General features: G+C 41.0%; 1 protein-coding gene across 5 annotated transcripts in view; it reads right to left on the minus strand.

The window, feature by feature from the left end:
* Window positions 1-17,438, minus strand: part of RAPGEF6 (Rap guanine nucleotide exchange factor 6) — a 225,217-nt gene extending 207,779 nt beyond the window's left edge. For 2 of the 5 annotated variants that reach the window (XM_006072649.3, XM_025293055.2), the window contains exon 1: window positions 17,051-17,428. In XM_006072649.3, coding sequence (XP_006072711.2) covers window positions 17,051-17,119 — 69 coding nt within the window. In that variant the 5' untranslated portion in view covers window positions 17,120-17,428. Of the gene's footprint in view, window positions 1-17,050 lie in introns of all 5 variants that reach the window. The other 3 variants (XM_025293053.2, XM_025293059.2, XM_025293060.2) reach the window with 3 other exon arrangements.
* Window positions 17,439-18,239: the final 801 nt, after the last annotated feature.

Below are 18,239 nucleotides of genomic sequence, written 5' to 3' on the forward strand. Positions count from 1 at the left end.
CTTTACCAAATATGTGACAAGGAGTATGGATCATGACTGTCTAGCTCCACGTCTATTTCTCCAGCATTCCCAGCAAGTCGATAGCTACCCACTAGCCTTTTAATAAATACCTTTTCTTTAAATTGACCAGAACTGGGTTTTTCTGCATGTAAGTTACAACCTAAAAGACTCTTACAGTAGCACCATCATCACCACTTGGGAACTTGGCAAAAATGTGAATTTCCATACCTAATGAATCAGAATCTCTGGGAGCAGGATCTAGCAGTCTGTGGTTTAATGAGACTTACAGGTGGTTCTGATACACATTCAAGTTTAGAACAAGTGGTTTATTGGTAGGATTTATGCCATTCTGGGGGATTCCCAGGTGGCCCAGTGGTAAAGAACCTGCCTACCAATGCAGTAGCCACAAGAGACATGGGTTCGATTCCTGGGTTGGGAGGATCCCCTGGAATAGGAAATGGCAACCCACTCCAGTAATCCTGCCTGGAAAATTCCATGGACAGAGGAGCCTGGAGGCTACAGTCCATGGGGTCAAAAAAGTCAGACATGACTTAGCGATGGAACACAGGCACACACACACCACTCCGGGTTATCTGGCTGATAACCTATTAAAGAGGAGGGACACAAGCACTGAGATGTCTAGTAAACCCTGGTCCCTCCAGAGCACCTGGTTTTAGGGTCACAAGATGCTAAGCATTTATGAAACAACAGAAAATAATCTTTCAGAACAAAGGATGGTTGTAACAGCAAACTGATAAATTCTCTCATATGATGTGGTTGGTTATGGGTTTTCGTTTACATGGGACACTAAGTATTTCTGGTTGTTCACTGCGTAATGCTGGTCTTAGAAAGGGGTTTCTTGTGGTTTCTGTACCAATCATCGCAGACAGAGGCTTAAGGTACTGCATTGTCTGTTAGGCTCCTGGTGTGTCCCAGATCAATAAAAGCTATTATAGATACCCAAAACAACCCCAACAGAGGCAGACTAGAAGTCTTACAGACATTTTTTGGTAATAAAAAAATGTAAATGCTATATTGAAAGCAATGGTATTTACATTGTGCACTTCAAAGTTGCTCTACTGAACCTCAAAAAGGGAAATCATGAAGAAGATGGAAAACTAGGAATTTATGACATTCCGGATCAGTAACACCTACATCAGACCCTGGTTCTGTAACTACAAAATAGTGAAGAAATTATCCAGGGGCATGAGGTCGCAAAGAGTCAGACAGGACTGAGCGACTGAAGGCACACAAATTAGAAGAACAAATACCAACTCAGGATTAGAGAATAAAAATAATTAGTCCCATTTGGGCAAAAAGGAGGTGAGGAAATGGTGATGACTCAGCACGTCATAAAACACATCAGCAATACCCTCTCAGCCAGTCAGTCATGTGAATGAGTGAAGGTGGGCAAGCTGAGGTAGGTGAGAGCAATGTCATCCTACAAGCTGCCCTTTAACGACCCACACCTAACGCATTCACTGTAGGTATATTCTATGGCTTTTCAATTTCACTGTAAAATGACATATTCAATTCATGTTTGTAGCTCTGTATGTATGAGGAATTAATAATTCTGTTAAGTTCACTTGCTTAGTCGTGTCCGACTCTTTGCGACCCCATGAATCGCAGCACACCAGGCCTCCCTGTTCATCACCAACTCCCGGAGTCCACCCAAATCCATGTCCATTGAGTCGATGATGCCATCCAACCATCTCATCCTCTGTCGTCCCCTTCTCCTCCTGCCCTCAATCTTTCCCAGCATCAGGGTCTTTTCCAATGAGTCAGTTCTTTGCATCAGCTGGCCAAAGTATTGGAGCTTCAACCTCAACATCAGTCCTTCCAATGAACAAATCAGGACTGATCCCCCTTAGGATGGACTGGTTGGATCTCCTTGCAGTCCAAGGGACTCACAAGAGTCTTCTCCAACACCACAGTTCAAAAGCATCAATTCTTCGGTGCTCAGCTTTCTTCACAGTCCAACTCTCACATCCATACACGACTACTGGAAAAACCATAGCCTTGACTAGACAGACCTTTGCTGGCAAAGTAATGTCTCTGCTTTTTAATAGGCTGTGTAGGTTGGTCATAACTTTCCCAAGGAGTAAGCGTCTTTTAATTGCATGGCTGCAATCACCATTTCTGTTAAGTATGTACTTCTAGTTAAGCACTTTGGGATTTCTATCCCCTTCCTCAATGCTGTACCAAGCAGTGTGCTGCTCTCAACAACTATATATCTCAATTCAGCTGTTCTACACATGCTTATAAAACTAATTAAACTTGGAAAACTCAAATTGGAATGCTTAAAGTGATTCTGAATTTTTCTGTTTCTCAAAGTCTCAATCTAGTGAATTTCTTACCTATGAAATGCTTGCGATCACATACAACACTCAATACAACATCAATTATCTAAAACATTCATCAACCAAGGTATTTTACTCATTATCTCAGCAATTAAAAAGAAAACTCTCACGGGATTCTCTGGTGGCCCAGTGGTTGAGAATCTGCCTTACAATGCAGGAAATATGGGTTCAATCTCCGGTTGGGGAACTAAGATCCCACATGCCATGAAGCAACTAATAAGCCCGTGCCCTAAAACTACTGATCCCACGTGACACAACTAGAGAGCCCGTGTGCTACAACCAAGACCCAATGCAGCCAAGCAACGAACTTTAAAAAACAAAACAAAAAACCCTCTCAGGATCGATCTCTACGGTCAACACAAATTCAAACTCAAGATATACATATTCTGCAGCTATAGTCCTATAATCAAAAGTTATGCTGAAGAATCTTCTCCAAATTATTTTTAGGCTGCCTTCAGCCTAACAGTGCGGTTAAAAACTTGGAGACAGCTGTGGTTTCAAATCCTGCCTCTATCAGTTATTAACCATATAACAATAGCTAATCTGCATAACATTTATTTTTTGTACAATAGGGAATGTCAAGTTTCTTTTCAAACGTAAATTTTTAAAATAAATCTACTAAATGTGTAGCATAGACACACATGTTAAAGGTTAACAAATATTAGTCTTATGTTTTATATGTTTCATTATGAAATTACAAAAGTTAAATTATATCAGCAGACTATTAAAACTATTTGAAAGATTTCAGCAATACCTCCAAGTTAACATGCCCATACATTAAATACAGAATTCCATTCCATTGGTTTTATCATCCATGAAGGTGTAAATATATTCTGCAAAATGGCAATGAAAAGCTGTAACACTTACCATACCTGAAGCTCACACCACAGATTCTAAATGCCATTTCCTACTAAAAGAAACCTGGTTCCTAGATACATGGCTAATTTCAGTAGTAGGACAAGGAAAGTAAAAGCCTGGAACACCTTTTTGGGCCAGAAAATAGGGTATTACTTAAAGACTATTTCTTGTTGTTGTTTAGTTACTGAGTTGTGTCTGACTCTTTTGCGATGCTATGGACTGTAGCCCACCAGGCTCCTCTGTCCATGGGATTTCTCAGGCAAGAATACTGGAGAGGGTTGCCATTTCCTACCTCGCTCAAGTTTAGTTCCTTTATCTGTATGTAACCCACTTCACCAGCTCTTGAACCATCAGCTAAAGTATTTTTGGAAATCATATATACGTACATTCACAAATACTTGCTAGGTGGTGCTGCTACTTCTGCTATGTACTAAGTGCCCCGTCCACCAAGTCCCACGGTCTCTGCCACATGTCAAAGCTCCCAAAGTTTTGGTTTGGGGCAAATAATGGAGAACATCAAACAAGGGCTGCTTATGTCTTCGCAACCTCAAGTTCTTAACAACGAAGGGGCTCCTTCAGTTTTCATCTAAGCCAGATCTCATTTTACACCAGCTGCTAAGTCACTTCAGTCGTGTCTGACTCTGTGCGACCCCAGAGACAGCAGCCCACCAGGCTCCACCGTCCCTGGGATTCTCCAAGCAAGAACACCAGAGTGGGTTGCCATTTCCTTCCCCAATGCATGAAAGTGAAAAGTGAAAGTGAAGTCGCTCAGTCATGTCCAACCCTCAGTGACCCCATGGACTGCAGCCTACCAGGCTCCTCCATCCATGGGATCTTCCAGGCAAGAGTACTGGAGTGGGGTGCCATTGCCTTCTCCAACACTAGCTGCTGCTGCTGCTAAGTCACTTCAGTCGTGTCCGACTCTGTGCGACCCCAAAGACGGCAGCCCACAAGGCTTCCCGTCCCTGGGATTCTCCAGGCAAGAACACTGGAGTGGGTTGCCATTTCCTTCTCCAATGCATGAAAGTGAAAAGTGAAAGTAAAGTCGCTCAGCCGTGTCCGACTCTAGCGACCCCACGGACTGCACTAGTTCAAGGTAAAGCCAAAAGGCAACTACAATGTTACAGAGCTCACAACTGTACATCCAAGAATATGACTTTGTCATAGAGTCAAGTTCACCATGCCTGGCTGCTACTGTTCTGCAGAATTCTCTCTCAGAGAAGCTCCTTATCACTCAAAACCATGATTTTATGGTGTCAAAACTACTGAATGGCCAGAGTTGTTACTGCTTTTGCTTTTTTCTCAAGTTGGGAATCTCCAATACATATATGAGGTGTCTTGGAAGAGCAATTATCCAATAAAGGCCCCATCTGGGTCTAGTATTCCCTTTCTATACAGTTTAGTTTACAAATGAAGGCCAGAGGGCCCCAGTTGCATAAATAAGTTCTTGCTTTCCAAGGAGCTCTCTAAATGTGCACCTGCTGTAGAAAAGCACAAGAGATCCTTGTTTTGCCACCCTTAAGGGTGCACACAGTGACTCCCTCAAAAATTTTGAGTACAGTGGTGCTCTTTTGCTAATTCAGAAGGAAAAAAAACCCTAAAATGTACATTTAAAGACCATTATTCTAAATTATGAAAAAGATTTAATAAATAATCACAAGAACACTAAATTTTATATTCTTTCAGCCCCCTCTTTAAATGTTGGTAACACAAACAAGCTAGATTTTTTATAAAATGATTTTCTGGATTGTAAATAGGCAATTACATTAACATCTAGCTGAGCATGAAATATTTGCCCAACAAAAGTTTAAAGTCATATGCTTAAAAACACATGAAAAGTTAAAACTGGCATTGCAGGTAAAGCTGCAAATGTGTTTTAAAGCCGTATAAAAAAGAAGTTCCTCTTTCAAAGTATGACTTAAGTTCCTCTATCTGAATTGTCTATGAAGAACTGCCAGGTAAAACACATAGTTTCTTTATGGTCACTGTACATTATTTACATCTTACTAGGAGAAGATTTGGAGAAGGAAATGGCAACCCACTCCAGTGTTCTTGCCTGGAGAATCCCAAGGACGGGGGAGCCTGGTGGGCTGCCATCTATGGGGTCGCACAGAGTTGGACATGACTGAAGTGACTTAGCAGGAGAAGATTAACAGCAAATTTTGCTCTGTGCCAAATTCAATCTTTTTTCCCCAGCACTTCAAATATCAGACCAACAGAAATTACTACTAGAAAAACACAAAAACAGTATTGTTCAGATTCTTTTCCTTTTTAGAGTCATTCACTCTACAAATATTTGGTTACCTACCATGTAACAAGTATTGCATGATGGAACTGGGAGATAAAGATACAGTCAATGTCTTCAAGACGCTTACAATCCAGCCAGGGAGAACAAGCCAGCAATCCTAACACAGAACAGTAATTGCTGAGACAGGAAGGGACACAGAGAAGGAGTGGGAGATCAGATTTCAGTGAGAGGATGGTGTTCAAGACAAAGGAAATAGCAGACTAGCATGTACGGCTATTACTGAGGGTTCATTATGATTGGCACTTCGTTAAATACTTTGGGGCTTCCCTGGTGGCTCACAAGGTAAGGAATCCACCTGAAACACAGGTGACCCGGGTTGGATCTCTGGGTCAGGAAGATCCCCTGGAGAAGAGAATGGCTACTCACTCAAGTATTCTTGCTTGAAGAATTCCATGGACAGAGGAGCCTGGTGGGGCTACAGTTCATTGGGCAGCAAAACTTTACATATCTCATTTAGTCCACATAACAATCCCCCAAAGATATTCAATCTTAAAATTAGGTAACTTTTCCAAGGTCACTAAAATTCTCGGTGCTATAGCCCAGATCTGAAGTAGGCTTGTTTAAATGCAAAATTCCATGACTGTAAACACTTTTCCATCCTACATAAAAGCACAGAGACTGGGGAAAATGGCACAATGGACAATGTTTCTAACCGCTATCTATACATCATAATTATTTAAGGAGTATAGAATTACTTCTATAAATACCAATGCTTGACACTCCATTCCAGATTTTAATTCAAGAAATGAAAGATGGGCCTCAGCATTATTAAAAAAAAAAAATTCCCTAGGTTGAGAAACATAAGTAGCCCAGGTTGAAAAATACTGTGTTATGACACTCACATTTCTCTGATAATCAGTGACGCGGACCATCTTTTCATGTTTGTTGGCCATCTGTGTGTCTTCTGTGGAGATAAGTCTGTTTAAGCCTTCTGCCCATTTTTTTCATTGGGTTTTTTTTTTTTTTTAATTGAGTTGCATGAGCTGTTTATATATTTTGGAGATTAGTCCTTTGTCAGTCAACTCATTTGCAAATATTTTCTCCCATTCTGAAGGTTGTCTTTTCCACCTCATTTATGGTTTCCTTTGCTTGCAAAAGCTTTTAAGTTTAACTAGGTCCCAATTGTTTATTTTTGTTTTTATTTTCATTACTCTAGGAGGTGGGTCAAAAAAAGATCTTGCTGCGATTTATGTCAAAGAGTGCTTTACCTATGTTTTCCTCTAAGAGCTTTGTAGTGTCTGGACTCACATTTAAGTCTTTAATCCCTTCTGAGTTTATTTTTGTGTATGGTGTTAGGGAGTGTTCTAATTTTTTTTTTTAACTGAAGGATAATTACTTTACATAATTTTGTTGTTTTCTGTCAAACCTCAACAGTCATAGGTATACATATATACCTTCCCTTTTGAACCTCCTTCACATCTCCCTCCCGAGGTGTTCTAATTTCATTCTCTTACATGTAGCTGTGAAATTAAAAGATGCTTGCTCCTTGGAAGAAAAGCTATGACAAACCTAGACAGCATATTAAAAAGCAGAGACATTACTTTACCAACGAAGGTCCATATAGTCAAAGCTATGGTTTTCCAAGTAGTCATGTATGGATGTGAGAGTTGGACCATAAGGAAAGCTGAGCGCCAAGAATTGATGCTTTTGTACTGTGGTGTTGGAGAACACTCTTGAGAGTCCCTTGGACTGTAAGGAGATCAAACCAGTCTATTCTAAAGGAAATCAATCCTGAATATTCACTGGAGGAACTGATGCTGAAGCTCCAATACTTAAGGCCATCTGATGTGAAGAACTGACTTACCGAAAAAGACCCTATGCTGGCAAAGATTGAAGGTAGGAGGAGAAGGGGATAACAGAGGATGAGATGGTTGGATGGCATCACCGACTCAATGGACATGAGTTTGAGCAAGCTCCAGGAGTTGGTAATAGATAGTGAAGCCTGGCGTGCTGCAGTCTATGAAGTCACAAAGGCTCGGACATGACTGAGCGACTAAACTGAACTGTCCAGTTTTCCCAAGATCACTTACTGAAGACACTGTCTTCTCTCCATTGCATATTCTTAACTCGTCTGTCATAGATTAGGTGACCATAGGTGCATGGGTTTACTTCTGGGCTTTCTATTCTGTTCAATTGATCTAAACTACAATAAGGTATCACCTCACACTGGTCAGAACGGTCATCATAAAAAAATTTACAAACAATAAATGCTGGAAAGGGTGTGGAGAGAAGAGAATCCTCCTACGCTGTTGGTGGGAATGTAAAACGGTACAGCTACTATAGAGAACAGTACAAAGTTTCCTTAAAAATAAAAACAGAGCTACCATGTGTCCCAGCAATCCAACTCCTGGGCATATACCTGGGGAAAACCATAATTCAAAAAGATACATATACCCCAATGTTCACTGCAGCACTATTCAGACTGGCCAGGACATGGACGCAACCTAAACATCCATCAACAGAGGAATGGATAAAGAGTATGTAGTGCATATATACAATGAAATATTACTCAGCCATATAAAGGGACAAAACAGTGCTGTTTGCAGAGACGTGGCTGGATCCAGAGACTGTTGTAAAGAGTGAAGTGAGTCAGAAAGAGAAAAACAAACATTGTATAGTATCACTTATATGTGGAATCTAGATAAATAGTACAGATGAACTTATTTGCAAATAAGAAATAGAGACACAGATGTAGAGAACTTACCTACAGGAGGAAGGGGAGCAGGGTGGTGTGGGATGAATTGGAAGACTGGAACTGACATACATGCACTACTACGTTTAAACTGACACACACACACACTACTATGTATACCTAAGGTCACAACAGAGCATCGAGTTCCTTGTACCATACAGTAGATTCTCATTCGTCGTCTATTTTATACACAGTAGTGTATGTATACATGGTTTGAACCCAATCAGAAGTGGGCAGAAGACCTGAACAGACATTTCTCCAAAGAAGACATGCAGATGGCTAAGAAACACATGAAAAGATGCTCAACATCACTCATTATTAGAGAAATGCAAATCAAAACCACAATGAGGTTTTCACCTCATACCAGTCAGAATGGCCATGATCAAAAAAATCTACAAACAATAAATGCTGGAGAGGGTGTGGAGAAAAGGGTACCCTCTTGCACTGTTGGTGGGAATGTAAATTGATACAGCCACTATGGAGAAGAATATGGAAATTCCTTTTAAAAAACTAGGAATAAAACTACCATATGACCCAAGAATTCCACTAGTGAGCATATACCCTGAAGAAACCATACTGAAAAAGACGCATGTACCCCAGTGTTCACTGTAGCACTATTAACAATAGCTAGGTCATGGAAGCAACCTAGATGTCCACTTACAGAAGAATGGATAAAGAAGCTGTGGTACATATATACATGGAATATTACTCAGCCATAAAAAGGAATGCATTTGAATCAGTTCTAATGATGTGGATGAACCTAGAGACTATTTATACAGAGTGAATGAAGTCAGAGAAAAACAAATACCGTATTATGCACATAAATGAACTCTAGAAAGATGGTACTGATGAACCTATTTGCAGGGCAGCAACGGAGACCCAGACACAGAAAACAGACTTGTGGACACAGTAGGAGAAGGAGAGGGAGATGAATAAAGAAATTAGCACTGAAACATCCACATTACCATATGTAAAACAGACAGCTGGAGCTGGTGGGAATTTGCTATATGACGAAGGGAGCTCAAACTTGGTGCTCTGTGACTACCTAGAGGGGTGGAATGGGGTGGGAGGTGAGAGAGGTTCAACAGGGAGCGGACATGTGTATATGCCTATAGCTGATTCATGTTGACGTATGGCAGAAACTAACATTATATTGTAAAGCAATTATCCTCCAATTAAAAATAAATAAAAATAAACTCAAGTAACTCCAAAAAAAAAAAAAAAAAAAAGGGTGCGTGTTTGGGGGTGTGGGATGATAAGGCTAGAGTGCAAGGCAGAAGATAATGGAGGACTCTACATCTTTTCCCATTCCCATCAGAGCCAAATTCATGAACTTGCAGCTTTCACTTTCTTGGGTCTTATTCTCTAATCCACTGCAGTCAGGCTCTGTATTCAGTCCACTGAAAGCATTCTGATGGAAGCAACCTGAAGAATATAGGAGCCTTCACCTTTCTTGAATTCTCTATAGTACCTGATGTTAATAATTAGGGACTTCTTTATGAAATGTCTTCCTGTAAGTTCTTCTCCTACCTCTATAAACACTCTTTTCATTATCTTTGGCAGTTTTCTTTTTCTTCCCTCATCCCTTTAAAATCAGAGCACTCAAGAGTCTGTCCTCCTTTTCTCAGTCGACTTCACCTATGACCCATAAGCTGTAGACTCTCAGACCAACTCAGACCATTAGCCGGTTTGATCTGAAGCTCCAAATGCTTTCTGAACATCTCTGTGTCCCCGGTTGCTGCTAAGTCGCTTCAGTCGTGTCTGACTCTGTGCGACCCCATAGACGGCAGCCCATCAGGCTCCCCCGTCCCTGGGATTCTCCAGGCAAGAACACTGGAGTGGGGTGCCATTTCCTTCTCCAATGCATGAAAGTGAAAAGTGAAAGTGAAGTCGCTCAGTCGTGTCTGACTCTTAGCGACCCCATGGACTGTAGCCCGCCAGGTTCCTCAATCCATGGGATTTTCCAGGCAAGAGTACTGGAGTGGGGTGCCAACTGAATTCTCTTCCTACCCTAATTCTGCCTTTTAATAATGTGCTATTATACACAGTTACCCAAATGAGAAACTAAGAAATTATCTGAACTTCTGCTTTGCTCTCAACAGACCCAATCCAAGTCTGTCCCAACAAGCAAAAGACAGAAAAGTTTGCCACATTTGCCCCAGAGCTACTGCAGTTAAAGGAACATAAAGACAGAGTGTCTCTTGGCCTGAAGTGCAGCATCTGAAGTTTGAGGCAGTTGCCGCAAGAGTAAGGTTGGAAAGAATGAGGTGGCCATTCCAAAAAGGGTCAGGTGAGTCAAGGTATAAAGGATAAGCAGACGAAGACCAAGAAAAGCCAAGATAGGAGGTTCAAAGTCCAGCCCAGAGATTAAAATGCAAAGAACCAAGATAGTTTCCTAGTTCTCTTGGTTATTGGAAAGAATACACACTGTATGATTCCACTCAAATGAATGCAAAAACATCTTTCATGGCGAAAGATATCAGAACAGTTTCCTTTGGGAAAAGATACTGAGTGGGAGAGGCAAAGGGGGAGTTTCTGGAGTGTTGGTAATATTCTATAATAATGATTTGGAGGGTACCTAAATATATTTGTGAAAATTAAGCTGGCTATACACTTGAAAGCATGTGGAATTTACTGTATGTGTATTATGTTGTTGTTTAGTTGCTAAGCCATGTCTGACTTTTGTGAACCCAAGGATTGTAGCCAGCCAGGTTCCTTTCTCCATGGGATTTCCAACTCAAGAACAATGGAGTGGGCTGCCATTTCTTTCTCCAGGGAATCTTTCCAATGCAAGGACTAACCCCGTGTCTCCTGCATTGGCAGGCAGATTCTTTACCACTGAGCCACCAGGGAAGCCCCCATATGTATTATAGTCAATTTCAAAGACTAAAAAAAAAAAGTCTGGCAGGATGTACAAACTCCCATTTCAATCAATGAGCATGTTGAGACAACTCTACTTCACGATTCCACTATCTCATATTCTGCTACCTTATTTCACTCCTAAACTATTGCATTTGCTTCCTATAACTAGATCCACATCTCCTGATTTCCCAGTTATCCTGATATAATCATTGACAGTCTTGCCTTTCACATTGAAAAATACTCTGGTGTGGACAAAATGTTGTTTGTTCATCCTACTGAAAATCACCTGCCTCTAGTGTAGCCAGCCTGTACCGCTTCTTAACCCATCCCCTGGCTCCACCTACACCTTCAACAATGCCCACAGAGTAATCTTTGTAAAAGTGACTCTATTTCTGGGCTAAACAGCTGTTAAACCCTCCAACAGTTCTCCTTTATTTACAACATCCAGTCCAAATCCCTGAAATGATCCAACCCTGCTATTATATCCAGCTTCAACATTTAACACCCAACACCAGGCATCATCTCCTTATACACACAAAACACCTTACACTAGTCCAGTGTTTTGCGACCTTTCTTCATTATCACATCTCTCCAAAGAGTATTTTTCTTAATTGCCACCCCATCTCCAACTAAACATTAAGGAATAAGACATTGCCCAGTAACGATGAGTTTCGTGTAATATTACTACACATACCATAGATCTAAGTTTGGTTTTTTTTCCATTCCCCTCAAAGACCCAATTTTTGTCCCACTGGGAATGCCATCATCCCCACTGGGAATGCATGCTCACAGACTGGCTACTTGTTCTACAAATGTACCTGGCTTGTCACCATTAGTGCCTTTGCTCCTGCTGCCCTCTGCCTGGAATGACCTCCCTTCTGGATATCATCTAGAAAGCTATTCACGATATTATGGGTTTAATTTAAAGGTCCTCCACAGAGACTTTCCTTTTCTCACTTGCAGCTGTAAAGTGCCCTATTCACATCTTCGTCACCAGTAATCTTAACGTTTTACTAATGTCTTGTCTGTCTCCTAAATCACTGAAGAATAGGGACCATGTCCAATTTCTCCCTACAACCTTGGCTTTTAGTATTCTAACATATCTGCTTACTGAATGGATAAATTAATGTTATCATCTGCATGCAGTAACCAAACATCTCAGTTTGCTGGAGACAAATGACTTCTTTAATCTGTTTTCCAGGTGTAAATACTAACCCACCTCTTCTCATTCTCAAAAATAATTTGGATGACAATTTATACTGCTAAACTATCTAGGTAATGGGAAATAACTCTGAGCAAGAATAGAAGATGATCAGATCTCAGTATTAGGAAGATCACTCTAACCAAATATGACAATAAGTAAAATGACTCAAAAATTCAGGGGTGAAATGATAAAAGTGTCCTCAACTAGGATAGTTGAGCTGGACAGGAAGTGAGAGAGACTCAAGATGTAAAATTAACAAGGTTTAGTGACCAGTTAGATACAGAGATGAGGACAGCAGGGGAAATTGAGTAAAGACACTAATTCTGAACTGAGAAACTGAGGCAGTCACCAGAAAAATATTAAAGAGTAAGAATGATGATGGTTTCTATTTCAGACAAGTGATTTAAGAACCTAGAGGACAATTTAGTAATTATATAATGAATCTGAAGCACATGAAAGGTGGTAAGATGTGACAGACTTATGTGTCAACCTATTAAAAATTAACAGAAGTCACACTGCTGATTGAGACCACTAAGGTGTACAAAATCAGCAGTTCTAATGAATAGAAAGTATTATATTTTAAAATGAGGTCTTTACAAAATTAATTCTAAATTTTGTTCTGTTTAACATATTGATTGTTTAATATGTACAAAGCATGGTATTAAGCAGTTAGAGATGGAAATATAAGAGAAATACTCTGCTCACTCTGAGGTAGAAAAGAAAGATTACAGAGAAAGAACGGCATTGAATATGAACGGAGTTGAGAGAAACGCAAATTCAGGGTCTCAATTTTGACTGTGGTGTCTTTAATTTTGGTATAAGGACTCAAAATGAGTACCTTAACAGCTTTCCTTGCTTCAGAGCACTTAGCTTCCCATGGAGTAGTTAAGCCTAAAATTTTCCATTAAAAAAAAAAACAACAAAAACTTTGTAAAGTGCAAAAGGAAATCAGAGGACTAGCTCAGGAAAGCCAATGTGCTATGGAGGTTGAATCTACAAAGTAGGAGAACTGGCCAGAAAAGTAAAAACTGCTTTAGAACACAGTTCTAAATGGCATTCTTCACAAAACTTTCCATTCTCAGTGTCTGGCTCACTAGGATTATGCTTGAGTTGATAGTTTCATGTAAGGACAACAGATGGTTCAAAATAAAGGAACCATTAATTTTGTCCCAGAAACAAACAGAAGAATTCTTTATTCATTAATTATATGATACAAACATCTGATTACAAGATTGTAAGACACTGATTCTTAATCTATTTGTATATTTTTCATAATGCTTTGTACCCAGTAGGTATTCAAGGAAAAAAAGCTGAATGAATGCATTTTACCCCTTCTATTATACATTTTCTTGACTTAGCTTCCAAGACATCACCACTCAATCCTGGTTTTTCTTTGGCTGCACTGTTGGCTCCCACGCATTCTCCTTTGCTGGTCTCTGCTCTTCTCACTGGCCTTGTAATGACTAAGTCTCCCAGGGCACTGTCTTTGGTCTTCATGTACGCTCACCACTTTGGCAATTTCATTTAGTCTCATGACTTTAAACATTATCCTTAAGCTAATAACTATAAAGCTTCTATTTGCAGCCCAGCCTTCTCTTTAGAAATAAACTGTATATGCAACTCCCTACTCAACATTTCTAACAGACAATTCAAATGTGACATGTTCAAAACTGAATTTCTGATCCATTCCCGTTCCCCAAACTACTCATCCTGCAGCTTTCCCGGGCTCTTTGACACAGCTCAAACTCTCTTTGATTGTTAACTCCAACACTCCAGTTATTCTGGCCAAAAACTTTGAAATCATGCTTGATGGCTTTCCTTTCCCTCAAAGCACAAATCTAATCCATTAGCAAATCATGTCTGCTAAACCTTCAAAATATTTCCGTAATTGACGACTGCTCACCACCAGCATTATTATCCTTTAGTCTGAGCTATGATCATCTCTTCCCTGCTTTAGATAACCTCTAACTGATGTTCCTGTTTCTTTCTATCCTTGCTCCCAGTCTATTTTCAACCCAGCAAGCAGCCAGGGGATGCGTTAAAAAGTAGGATTACATTGCTCCTCTGCTTCAAAACATTTTGGTGGAAAACAGAACTCTTTTTCATTCAAAATAAAAGTCAAAAATATACAATTAAGAGTCCTGCATGATAAGTTCCATCTTACATCACCATTGCCTCTCTGACTTCATCTCTTACCACTCTGCGCTAGTCACTTAGAGCTCCTTGCTATTCCTTGAATGCACCAAACACTCTTTCATTTAAAGACCTTTGCAATGACTATTCTACTTGGAAAGCTATTTCCCAATATATCCCTATGGCTAATTCTATCACATGAATCAAAGCTTTAATAAAAATTCATCTCAATCAAGACACCAACTACCTTAAACTGCACCCAGTCCTTGTCCATTTCTTCTAATTCCTTTATCCTGATCTTTTTAAAATTTGCAATTATCAGCTAACATATTATGTAGCATACTTGTTTCCTATATTTATCTGTCCATCTCCCTCCCTCTTCAGTTAGAATATTAATAAAAACTCCAGCAGGGTAGGCCTGTTTAGTTCACTGATACACCCTAGTGCACAAAATAATGCCTTGAACTGGTAAGCTTTCAATAACTGCTGAATATATTTATAACAGTCGCTTAACAGTCCACTAAAAAGAATAAGGAACTTCTGAAAGCAGAAATGACCCTGCGAGAATTTCATCAAATTATTTATCACAAATAAATCATCACTAGAATTCAATTTATCACTTCTTTATTGATACTTTTGTGCACCTCCACCCCAAACAAATTCTACACTCAATCAAAAGCACTGCCAAAGATGGGACTTCCCTTAGGACTCTACACTTTCCCTGCTAAGGGCCAGGGTTCAATCCCTGGTCAGGGAACTAAGATCCCACAAGTCACATGGTGTGGCCATAAATAAATAAAAATAGTTCAAAAAGCACTGCCCATGAATCAAGCAGTTAACATGTTATATGCTGCTAGATGTCAGAGCTCCAGTCTGTGTACTGTGGGCAGCTGTTTCAGCATTCATTCCCTTAAACAATGCTGCTGTTCCAGTAAAACAAGATGAAGTACTTAACACAGCAAACACTAGCCAACATAACTTTGTGAACAGTTCAGAAAATTTCCTAAGGCTCAAAAATAAGCAAACTAGGTAATTTTGTTAATAAACAGAATTAGGATTTTCCCATTAGCATGCTCTCTTATCACTGTGGAATTATGTTAGAAATCAATATCAAAATGTATGTGAAAAATAACCCACTTATTTTCAAGTGCAATGTGACAGTTACCAAAAGAGATCTGACTGAGCCACTAAAAGCCTCAAAAAAGTTAGAAGACTGAAAAAGCACAGAGGGTGAATGAGAAGACAGAAGAAAGTATTACTATCAAAGATACTTTAGAAACTTCATGCATTTGAAAATTAAATGTCCACTTTTAAATGATAGGTGTATCTAAGAAGCCATAACAAGGAAAATCAGAAAATAGTTTTAACAGAATAAAAAGGAAAGGAAAATTTACCAGAATTTGTTGCATGCAGCTGAAGTTGCTTGATACTTCATAATGATATAGAAACTATGGTAGGTTCACCTGTTCAAAATGAACGCTTTCAATTAACTAACAATGACCTCAAGAATTATCAGGGACACTAAGACACCTAGAATTACAAATTCAAGTCTTGAAAAGAGGGCTGTGAAAGTGGTAGAATTTGCTTTGTTTCTATGCAAAGATCAGGATCTCCAACAACAAAGTCTGATCCATCAGCTAAAATTACAGTTTGACTGTCATGTCACAATAGGTCAGTCCAAATAACTGAGATCTACTATGCAAAACATATAAACCTGAAAAACACAAAAGTGAATTCAGAAGAACTAACCCAAAGCACTTTCTTTATTTCAATTACACACAAGACAATCCAACAATACATTCACAACATTGTTTTTGCTTTTTGGTTTAAGAAACATAGCACTTATTATGGAAATTTCTCCAAATCAAGGAAAACCTCACCCCGCCCCCTAAGCACTCTACACCGACCGGCAAGGTTAACAGGTTTTAGTTATTTGCCTGAAAACTAGCCTGCAGGTCAAATGAAAACTATTTAAGCTGATGCCATTACTGCTAACTCAATAAAACAGGTTTTGGATCCAAGCACAAAATACTGTAAAATTTGCCAATGACACAGTCTGAAAAATTACCTCCTGAACTGATCTTTAAATACGCAGAATTCTCCACTAGAATTCATCACCTGAACTGGACGCAAAGTTTTAAACTGATCGTTCAGGCAACCGAACAGTATTTAAAGTGCCTATACGGTAACTTTAAGAGAAATTATTAAACTTTAAGTAACTTTAACAGAGGTTTTGGAGTTTTCTCGTTGTTATTTTAATGACACGGCAGTTCCATTTCACTTACAACTTCCATCTCCTTTTCATAGTCTACCTAGTTACGGGACAATCTCACTCCGAGAACCGGCATTTTACCCTGAAAAAATACGATTTAGTAATGGTGCTTTCTTATCGAAAACACTGGGAAGTCACCAGCCAAGTACCGGGTGTGCGGGGAAGGCAGCTTTTCGAGAAGGAAAGACGGCCGTCACCCGCCTGCGAAAAGGGCCCGGTTTAGGACCGGGAACGCAGAGAACAGATAGCCTGGCAAGCAGGTGCGAGGCTCTGGCAAGGGGACAGTCGCCGCAACTTTCGGACCGACAAAGCGAAGCTGTCCGTTGGACAGAGGGAGGCTCGACGGGTCAGCTGGCCTTACCTCGGGCGTCCGCTCTGGCGGCTTCTTCTTCAGCGCCTGCCTAGCGCCAGGGTCCACAGGTGAGTTCATGGTCGCGGCCCCAGCCCCCGTGCTCCCCAGCCTGCCCTTAGCAGCCCATGCAACAGGCCATTTACCCTAGGTAGGGGGGGCTACACCCTCTCCCGCGCAACTCCCCTGAAGAAGGGAACTCCGAATTGCGGCGGGGACCGCGCTTTGGCAAACAAGCCTTCGCAACGCCCGCCCAGGGCCTCAGCCCACGCGCGACTGGCCAGAGGGGAGCCCGCGCGGGGGCGGAGGGAGGGCTAATGCGCGTGCGCAGCACGCGCAAGCGCGCAGACGAACGCCTAAGGGCGTGACTCCGCGGTGACGTAAAAACTGGGGCGGTGCCCCGAAGCCTCTCCCAACACTTCTACATGAGAGTTGAGGAAACTTCGCGAGACTTCACTTAAACCTGTCTTTGCATCTGCCTCGGAGTTGCGGTTTCAGCCGCTCCAGCTTCCGGTGGCGGGGCCGGAAACGGCTTGTGACCGACTGAGAGAAAATAGCGTGTGGAGGATCAAACCGTGAGGCAGGAGTTCTGCGTGGAGAGTTGTTTGTGCCAAAATCCGGAAGTTCAGGGCGTGGCCAGGCTCGGGGCGGAGCTCCAATTCTGCAGCTCCGACACCGCTCCTTTGGATAATGTGCGGAAGTCAAAGCTACCATTCAACAAACGAGGAAGTTCCTACCCTGTCTTCCCTCCCTGTCTTCTAATAAAAAGAGTCTCTTGTGGAAGGGGCCCTCCAAGAAGAACCTACCCTAAGACGGACGCCCTGACATCAGCGCAGAGAAATAGAAGCTTCGTGGCCTTGAGCAGGAGTGGGCAGTCGCCGAGCCTGCAGCCAGCTCAGAATTAAGCGCTGGTTCGCGAAGTCAGTCTGGACTACGTTCACATAACCAATGCTGAGGCCAGCCCTCCCTCCGCTCAACCCCTTCTCAGGGTTGCCTGACTTAGGAGTGTGCGCTTTTTACATTTTATACACTAGTCTTTTTCCCAACAGGCCGAATAATGCAAATGAACATTTATTAGCTAGTTACTTGGTAAGAAAAACATCTAGGGCAGCCAGACATCTGTAGAGGCTGTTTCCACTGCAACGTCACTGACAGAATTCCAGAATCCATCCTTCTAACAATCCTATCTCAGCGCAGATGG

The sequence above is a fragment of the Bubalus bubalis genome, chromosome 9 (assembly GCF_019923935.1).
Source record: "Bubalus bubalis isolate 160015118507 breed Murrah chromosome 9, NDDB_SH_1, whole genome shotgun sequence".
Classification (NCBI taxonomy): domain Eukaryota; kingdom Metazoa; phylum Chordata; class Mammalia; order Artiodactyla; family Bovidae; genus Bubalus; species Bubalus bubalis.